The following is a 10,461-nucleotide window of genomic DNA, read 5'->3' as shown; positions in this document are numbered from 1 at the left end:
GCATACTAGGGTTGGACTACTTACTACTAAGGAAGTGTGTAGTTAATTTTGATAAAATGACGTATGGGAACAACAAAAGCCAAATTCCGGTAAGTTTTGCTGCATCTGTTGATTTGAATGTCACAGCACTTAAGTCAACTACAATACCCCCTATGTCAGAGAAGATAATTTGGGGTAGAATAAAAGAACATCCCCAAGGAAGCCTGATGCTTGTGGAAGCAGTGGAAGACCCATTCAGAGCAGCAGATGTGAAGATTGGAAAGTCACTTGTGGCAGAGCATCAAGTAGTACCCATAACAGTGGTTTCTCTAAATGTGAGCAGACACTTAAGGAAGGGGCATTGTTGGGTGTGTGCCAGGAGGTAGAGCTAGTCAATGTTAAGGCAAGAAATACTACCATAAAGAAAGGACATCTTCTCCCAGAACATTTAACTGACCTCTATAAGAAGAGTATTGTTATATCTCTGGTCGTTAGTTAATTTTTGTAAAAACTCTTTCCAAAGAAACTTTAGCAATACAAGTCCTTTCTTAAATAAAACTAGTTTATTCTTTCTCAATACAACTTTGCAATACACTTAATTTCCACAGTCACGCTATAAATTAAACAAACGCTATAAGTCACAACAAACGAACGATTCACGCACTTGACTCAATTGTTATCTCTATCTCTGTCTGCAGTTAAATTACATTCCATTGTTTCCATCACTTCTTGGCGGTCTTATATACAAGAATACTGTACATCTAGTAAACACTCGAGGCTTCACGAACCTTCGAGAATATGACGTGTTACTAGCGTCACGTGACCCATGCTGTCATAACACTGCCCCTTTCTTAGTATTGTTCATCCTGAACAATAGCCACTTACTTTAAACCAATAAACAATTAACAATAACTTAATTAAATGTACAGAATTTACATACAAAATTAAAATTCAACAAAGTCTCTTAATTTTACGGGACATATTTCCTTCTGTACTGGTCTCTGTCTCATTGGAAGTTAATGTGACTGTGGGAATTCTGTGTATTATAAAGTTGTATCGAGAAATAATAAACTAGTTTTAATTAAGAAAGGACTTGTATTGCTGAAGTTTCTCAGGAGGACTTTATACCGGAAATTAACAAATGATCAGAGATGCAACAGTAGGTTTCCTTTATTGGGCTTACAATCATTGTATTCTCCTTGCAGCCAGTCGTGTCAGAAGGATTTTGATACTGGTAGTAGAGCACTTGTCTTGACTGATAAGGAACCATCCCACAGATTGGTACTTGCACCCTTTGTCTATCACCCCCTTATCCAGTCCTTGTTCCCATCTTGGACCTTTTTGTAGGTCTTCAGACTTTAACACGCACACCCCTCCTTTTGAGCCATTGATCTCATGTTCCTTGTATCCTTTGTCTCTTAAATCCCTCTCTTTTAGGACAGGTCAAAGATTGCATGTCACAACATTTTAGAAATTTATTTTCAAAATATAAGGAAACAACTTTATTATCATTGTGTTAGTAAAATTTCCATCACAACATAGCTTATAATTTTAATGTTATATGTTTTAATTTTTCAATTCAAAGGAAAATATTAAAACCAAATGCTAAATATATTTGTTTGTGCTATATGGCATGTCTTATTGCTCAATTTACATTTTATTACACCTATCATACAATGTCGATATTGGTTAACAAATTAGAAACTTGGACTTCAGACACTGACAAGTTGGAATATGAAATATGAACCTTCCACCATTTTGATTTGTTGAGATATCAATATATCTTGCCACTACTCTATTCATTTTAAACCTTGTGTCTACTCACACCTACTTTTCTTAAGTACATGTTTATAACCAATAGAAAGAGCACATTCCAAACTATGTAAATCTGATAGTCGTTTGTAATTGGTATGAAGGGGAAACTTGTATTAGACTGGAAATATCGAAGTCTGTTGACTAAGTTGTTGTTCTGAACAGAAAAGGTAATTTATTAAACCCATATATAGCTTTATTAAAAAGCAAGATAAATTATGGTGGTTTTATGTGTACTGGTATTGCCATTTGATAATTTTCTATTTTTCTAAAAAGGAAGTTTGAAGTTCGCAAAAATTAATTTTTCTCCACCTTCCACTTGAGAAAATAAACAAGACTTAAGACGAGGCTTACCAAGTTCAACAAGGAAGTACAAATCAATTTTGTAACATCATAAGTACTAGAAATCCTTATTTTTCTACATATTTTTTATTTATTATATCATGTTTTAAGAACAATGACTAAAAATTAAGCATTTATGAGTAAATAGTAATAATATATACACACGTGTTCATGAGAATTTGCACACCTTAGTGCTGAATTCCAATCACTCGGGGAGGATAACTAACATCCAAATACCTACCAAGTTTATTGGATCAGCTCAGAATTTGTACAGAGCCATATCATAAACATTTTCTTGCACTTTTTATTACTTTTATACAATTTTTGTTTCAATCATTGTATTATAAACAAACTGATAAATCCTTTCTCGTGTTCTGGTAATTGTGCTGCAGAAACTTATTTGTTCCCCACAATGTTGTATTATGGAGTCACATAAAAAGTCTAATGGCAGGAGTTGTGGCCCTGCTTTATGATCAGTAGGTTTCTACTTCATCTGCTAAGAGTAAAATAAACATATAAAATAGATGTGAAAAGTTAGAAGTAGAAACTCTTGGGAGAACTATTTTGAAATTTAGTGGCAGTACTAAAGAGGATAGAACAGTACTACTCACTTTATTTTGCATTTTTCAACCTTTTAAGTTGGTTATGAGATCGTATATAGAGTTAGGGTGGAGAAAACAACAAACATAGTTTTTCTGAAAAAATTATTTTATACTTACTTAGGAGGCTTTAGAGATTATGCAAGTGAAATTTCAAAATTGTGAGATGAAAAAGTATTTTTAATCTTAACATGAAAATCACTTTGCACTTGGAGCAGTCAACACTGACTTCATATATTCATGGAGATATTTTTAACAAAAACATTCTCAATTAAAAATTGTGATTTATTTTGTCTACAAAAGATGTGATGTGTACTAAAAACTTGAAAAATTTTGTGAAGATACACAAAGCATGTTAAAGGTTCAAGTATGGAAACTCAGATGGTCACTTTGGGGTCATGTGGTCAGTGTAATCCACAGAGACAGTAGTAAATGAGTTATAACACATTTTATTCTTCTCCTTTCTTGTGGTCATCATCGTTCAAACATTTCTCCTGTACTTTCCAAATTAGGGATTGGTTGATGTTGTTTCCATGCTGCTCCTTTCTTTGGAATACTTGGGCTGCCCATAAGGGCAATCAGTATTTTTTTTTCTCTCTCTCTCTCTCCACTCTATTTCCTCTTTGTACAATCATGCCAATCTGATTGTCTTTTGTGTTCTGTACAGGCTGTCCATTACTTTCTTTCTTAGACTGCCCTTTTTCATGGAAACTGCAATTGTCTGTTTTTATCATTGCAGACCTCCTCCTCTTGGGAATCAGCCCCTTCCACTTTCAATGGTTGGGTTGACCAACTCATCAGTCTTGCATAATCTAGTTTGGGTAAGTCTGACTCTATGTTCTTTCATGTCTCCTCCCACCAGATTCAGCATATCACAGCCTCTTTTCATCTCTGGCCTTTGGAAGAGATCTTACAGGTTGGTATGTGAACTACACCTAATGTATTCATCTCCCATTACTTAAATCATTGAGCAGTTTCATGTGCCTCTGGGTTTGCATCCCTCTATTTGCCATTTTCCAGTTTTCCCATTGGCTCTTGTGTGGTAACTGTTACCAGTTGAGTTTTCAATAATTTCCATGTTATTTGAACATATTGTAACATCTGCCTATGTGTGCCATTATTTCTTTTTTTGCACTTTCCAACACGTTGCAAAAGAGTCACAAGAAACGAGGAGGCAATACATACCAAATTGATCATAAAATTTGGAGCTAACCAGTGCATTTCTTATGTTTTGGAGCCACTGAATCACATCAAGTGGCTAGCATTGCCTGACAAGAAAGACTTACTTCAAAATCTATGTTGAGAAAGGAAGAACAGAAAGCATTAAACCCCACCACCTTTGCTCATTGCCCACTGTTGAGATGTTTTTCTTGCAAGACTGCTTTAGCAGTGTTTCTGTACAATTGACATGAATGTTTCTGTATATTGTACCATAAAAACAACAGACAACACCAGGTTTAGTCCTATCATTACACTTTGCTGTCTTAGTAACTCATTGCACTGTCTCTCAGTGGAGACCTAATTTCAGATGATTGTACCACATAAATGCACATACTCCAGTGTTCTATACTACGAGCATTCCCTTCACCATGGAGTCCTATCTCTCACTTTGGTGGGTGTTTTCCCAGGTATTCTGGATGACCAAATTCAATGTGACTGACGCCTATCTTCACATTCCCATTGCTCCAAAGTCGTGTCATTTTCTTTGGTTCATCTACAAGGGTCAAGTGTTTCAGTTCAGAGCACTGCAGTTTGGTCTGTCTTCAGCTCCTTGTGTGTTTTGTCGAGTGGTTTGCTCATCATATTCATTTGTTGAGTCTTTGCACTCAACATTATATGGACAACTGGCTCCTGCTCGACTATTCCTGTTCACAATTAGTGAATCACACATGTTTGCTTCTACAGGAAGCAGCACAGGTGAGTTTTCTGATCAAGTTGGAGAAGACTATTCAAACCTCCTCTCAGTACCTGATTCATTTGGGGTTTTCTTCAATTCCACCTCAGTCAGGCCCAGCATTCTCCTCTTCGATTGGGCAATCACAAAGGCCCTTACCTTCTCTCATGTCTCGAGAGGTTATATTTCTTTTGGAGATGTTGGCTTCCTTGGAAACTCTCATTTCCATGGGTCGTGCTCATATGCATTTACTTCAGTGGACACTTCTCCCTTAGATCAATCAGGCCAAACCTAGCTTGGTGGCGTGACAGGGATCAGACGATGGTGAGGGTTCCAATTATTCCACCTTGTACAGAATTACATCTGTTCATGGATGCATCTTTTCCTAAACTATCAAAACATTTCTGATCTGGGATCTGTAGAGGAGTCTGCACTCTACATCAACATCCTTGACCTTTTGGCAGTTCATTGAGCTTTGACCCATTTCCTTCCACTCCTGCTGGGGCGAGTGGTTATGGACCATTACGAAAATTCCAGTGTCTTCAATTATATCACAAAGTAAGGTGGGTGGAACCAAATCCAGATCTCTATGTTTTCCAATTCTAGATCTTCTTTTCTGGGGCCACCATAACAACATGGTGGTGTTAGCTTGTCATGTTCCTGGAGCCATGAATTTGGTTGCTGATCATTTATCTTGTCCCAATCAGGTTCATCCAATAGAGTGATCCCTACATCCACAGGTTTTTTGGTGGATGTGTTCTCAACTGGAGACACCACTTATCAATGCCTTTGCCCCACACTGGAACACAAACTTTCTTCCCTTTGTTCCATGCCAATCAGCTCTGTGTGTGTAGATGCATTCAGTCAGGATTGGACAAATCTTCACATTTATGCTTACCCTCCAATCTGACTCCTACCCACAGTTCTATCCCTCATCCAGACCACTCCTTGTCTCAGTCTACTGGTTGCTCCATATTGGCCTGCCCAGCCTTGGTTCCCTCTCCTTTGGCCTTTACTTGTACTATGTCTCCTGCCCTTACCTCTGTCTCGGTCTCTCCTCTGTCAACCTTGATCAGATGTAGTCCCAATATCACCACACTCCATCTTTATGCTTGTCTTTTGTCTGATCCCTTGCCTCAGACAAAGACTGACTCCTTGTATAGCATCTTTCCTGAACCATCAGACATTCTTCCTTGACTGTACCAATGGCATTGGTCTATCTTCCAACTTTGGTCTCTGTGCCATGGCTTCCATCCCTTCAATCCTTCTGTTCCTCAGATTTCCCAATTCTTCACCTGGTGGTTTGACCATGACTTGTCCATTTTGACTGTGTCCAGTTAATGGGTGGCCCTATCAAACACCCTCTGTAATGTTTTCTCCTCCCCTGTCATTTCCTCCATTTCTATTCCTTCCATACTGCTCGACCTCCATGTATTTTTGTGGTCCCAAATTGGGTTCTTAATGTGGTCCTTTATGCCCTTTCTCATTTTCCCTTTGAACCACTTACTACATGTTTCTTGTACCTTCTCCTCCTTGCCTGTGGACACTATCATTCCAATACATGTGCCATTAATGTTTTTAATGTTTCTTGTACCCTTTACAATTCATCTTGTGTCATCCTCTACCCTGACTGGTCCTTCCTGCCTAATACCTATGTGGCCCAGGAAGGTGGTTTATCTTTTTCACCCGTTTCCTTACCTTTGATTTCATCTGTAATCCTGTTTTGATCCAGATAGGGTTCTTTTCCTGCTTCAATTCTTGAGGTGTTATGTGGCTCATACTGCCTCCTTTCAGGGTTCACGTTCCTGACAATATTCCTTCAAACCCTTCTGTTTTCTGTGATCTGTCTCCAGTAACCCTCACTGGTTGGGTTCACCAACTCGTCAGGATGGCGTATTCGGACTTGTCCATGGAAGGTTGCCATCTCCACAATTTCTCTTCACATCAAATTTGTCACATTACCATATTTTCAGCTGCTTGCCTTCACCTCCCCTTGGAAGATATAGTCTTCCTCTCATGGCAATTCTGCACATGTCCCTTTGCCTTTAACTGGGGAAGTCTACTCATTTCCTTTCTTTCGTGTTTTTTTTTCAACTTTCCCAAGCTTATTTACGGATCCCACCTAGTGGCGGGTGTAGTCTGATAAAATATGCTTTGTATCAAATCTGCACTAAAGACAGTAAATATATAATGCTCACAGAGGTGGGATGTTTCTGTAAGACCATTGGGTTCTTGGTGGTGTACATATATATCTATATATATTGGCCCCCCAGTGGCACAGCGGTATGTCTGCAGACTTACAACACTAGAAACCGGGTTTCAATACCCATGGTTGGCAGAGCACAAATAGCCCACTGTGTAGTTTTGTGTTTAATTCCAAACAAACAAACAAACAATCTATATATTGTAATTATATCTTTAGTGGACCATCACTCATGGATTTCATGAGTAAAGAAGAAAGGGATTTCTGCCCATTCCTACTGACCTTTTGGTTCCTTAGTTGGGTTTGTTCTGCTTTTCAAAATTGGGAAACACAGTCATCCATTGCACTGTCTCCTGTGTGACATTCCTCCAGACTCCCCACTGCATTTTTATCTTTACCTCTCTCATTTCCCAGTCACTGGGATGGTGGATCATGGAGGCTTCTTCCTGAGTGTTACTATAATTATGCTCGTTTATCCACTCAGGAGAAGAGAGCAAAGGTGGCTCCCTACTGGTGTTTCCCCCCATATGTTTTCTGCCTGGGCAGACTGCACTCAATAAAACCAATGATCAAATATTATTTGGGACCAGCCTACATAGGATATAGGATGACACTGCCCTGTTCCTATGGTTGTGTGCAGTAGATACCTCTCTTCTCCTTAATTCCAGTTGCAAAAGGTTCTTTCCTGCTACTGTGGTTGGGTTTGAGAGACTTTATCTGCCTCGTAATACCAGCAGTGGGATATCTGTGCTCTGTTCTTATGGTTGGGCGAATGTTGTTTATCCTCCTCATAATTCCTGAGACAGGATGTCTCTACTCTTCATTTATGGTTGAGTGAGTTATGATTTTGCTTGTAATACAAGTTACAGCTTTTCCTGTTCTTACTGTTGAGTCAAGGCAATGCCAAGACCCGATAACGTTGGGTCTAGCTTGTTGTACTTCTTGCTCCCATGGTGATTATGGGAGTTTAGCCAGTTACAACTGTTTGCTCATTTCCTTTTCATAATTCTGGTTGCTTGAATACAGCACTCTGTTTACTTATGATTGTGTTTGTTGGGTATTAATAACATAGTTTACATGCCCTAACCATCTTATTACATTTTTTAAAAAATTAATTATGTGTTGATACAGCTTGAGCCTTCTTAATGCCCTTACAGTTGTGCAAGCATTACCTTTTCCACACATTTTATGTTATTTTTCTAATTCCTGGGTAAAGAGCGTACCTGTTCCAGTAGTAGTGCTGGTACCACAGGTGTGCTTCATCTTCATCTCCAAGCACACACATTCATTCTGGGCAGTTGCTTTCCACTTGGTTAGTAGGTACCTACTATGGCCCTCCACCTTTGCAATGTGAAGTTCTAGCCTTTTTGTGTGAGAGAAGGTAGGTCCATTATGAAAGTTAACATTTTCTTACACTGAAAATGTATTTCCAACAGGTACTTGCCTCCTGTCACACACTTCCCACCCTTCCTCCTCACTAAAACTGGAGTTTTTATTCTAGTACTTGCCAATTCTTGAAAGTGAGGATTGATCAGGAGTAGCAGAGGGATATAGTTGCATATATATATGTGGCACAGTACTATTAGTGGAGAGTATTCGCATGATATGTACATGTTCAGAAACAACATGAAACTAATGGGGTATAAAGACTAGTGCACTGATTACTAAACTTCTTTTAGCAATGCTTAGAGGGTAGACAATGATCAAGATAGCCTTTTTGTGTGAGAAGTGGTAAGTATCTATTGGAAGTACATTTTCAGTGTAAGAAAATGATAACTTCTAATGTTTTATTCATCTCCATGATGCTTTACCACTGGCACTGAATTTTTCCAATTTCCTTTGCTCTACTCTCTATGTACTGAAAATAATGAATACATAAATCAAAGGAATTGCTTGAGAAGGAATTGGTCATCCACTAAATGCTATTCCACTAGGCAACCCTTAGTCTCATGGGTGTCAAACCCATCAGGCTTGCCCTTTGTGTTGCTATTTTAGAAAGGAGCTCATTATTGTAATTGGTTTGTACTGGCCCTCCACCATCTTGATTGTGGGACTCTACCTTGTAGTGGTGCAGAGAAGTAAGTAGCATTTCTGAAATTAACATTTTCTTCACCTGAAAATGTATTTCAGAGAGATACACCTCTGCACCACTTTCCACTCTTCCTCTCCACTTCTGGTGCATTCTGTATGCCTTGTGGAGAATGAGCCTATGATCATGCACTAGTGCTCACAGGAATTACTGCGTATGGTGGTTTATCATCCTTCTATTGGTGGAGATCTACAGCATTATGATGATTATGTCATAGACTGGTGCAATACACATTAACATATATAGGGGTATATGCTTGTGGTATATGTAGGAAATTCCACGGCAGTTGCATGTGAGGTAATAGCTTTTAGTGGTGCAGAGAGGTAATTATCTATCAGAAATACATTTTCAGATAAGGAAAATGTTGAATTCTGTAAAGTTACTTGATATGTTATTTCTAAATTAAATATGAGAAATATGTTCAGTATATTTGTATATATTTATATATATACTGAGGTAACATGACTTGATTGAAATTGGTTATCAATTTAGAAATGTTATTTATGTAAATTTCTTGGTGTGGAGATCAGTGTACATAGTTTATAAAAATGAATACAAATTTAATGTGCATTATTATAGGTTTCACAGTAATAATAAATATTTTTTAGGTTACTTTGACTGGAATGTATATCTCAAAGAAACTAGTTCTGAAGCAGCACCAGCTTCTTGTTTTAAACAGGTAAAGTTATTGTAGTTAGTGAAAGGGTCATGTAGTACTCATCAAATTATTTTGAATAAAACTGATAAACAGCTTGTATATTTGTTGGTATAAGTATGAATGATGACACATGTATACGTTCAAAATCAAATAATCAAAATACTATTAAAAATAATTAAAACTTAATTGCATAACTGTAAAACATTGTGTTATATTTTAATTAATTATTTAATTTGTTGGTATACTTGTGTATTTTATGTGGAGTTTTTCGTGGGAGGGAGTTGTAATGCAAGATAACAGAGCTGTAGTTTCATTTAACTCTTTCTGGATGAAATGTGTCAGTTTGACCCATCTTTGAAGTGTGAAACTATACATACTATAACTGAATTTACTAAGTGTATTTTTAGGAAATTTAACAAGCTTTTAGTAAATATTGTAAATCTGTTGTATATGTAAAAGCAAATTTTGTAATTTAATATTTCTACTAAAGATTTTTTTATGAATTTATGAAGCTTTTTATTGAACCAGTCAGCATGAAAGGTGATTTTCATGCTAAAAATTGTCAGATGTTAGATTATGTTCGCTAGTTGTCAATTACAGGCTTTTACTTATACTTCTTAATCGTATAAATATATACTGTGTTGTTGTTGGGCTTAGGATTCTTCTACAGTAGGTGTCTGTGACTTGTTGGTGATAAATTCAATGATAAATGAACAGCACTCACTCCACTTGTTTTGAAAATAATATATATATATATATATATATATATATTTGGAACAAGTTAAATGTATGTACAACAAATTCTTTACACTATAGAAAATTATAGGCATATCATAAACACTATATATAGTTCTCTACTTCTTGTACAAAAGTCCATTAAACATA

General features: G+C 37.2%; 1 protein-coding gene across 1 annotated transcript in view; it reads left to right on the top strand.

Moving 5' to 3' along the window:
- Positions 1-10,461, top strand: part of LOC106464312 (polycomb protein Scm-like) — a 100,210-nt gene that overhangs the window by 43,001 nt on the left and 46,748 nt on the right. Inside the window, exon 5 of the mRNA XM_022392012.1 lies at positions 9,527-9,597. Coding sequence (XP_022247720.1) covers positions 9,527-9,597 — 71 coding nt within the window. The remainder of the gene's footprint in view (positions 1-9,526; positions 9,598-10,461) is intronic.

The sequence above is a fragment of the Limulus polyphemus genome, unplaced genomic scaffold, assembly GCF_000517525.1.
Source record: "Limulus polyphemus unplaced genomic scaffold, Limulus_polyphemus-2.1.2 Scaffold1618, whole genome shotgun sequence".
In the NCBI taxonomy this organism is placed as follows: domain Eukaryota; kingdom Metazoa; phylum Arthropoda; class Merostomata; order Xiphosura; family Limulidae; genus Limulus; species Limulus polyphemus.
The sequence above is the reverse complement of the archived record's forward strand: the minus strand, read 5'-3'. Positions and strand labels throughout refer to the sequence as shown.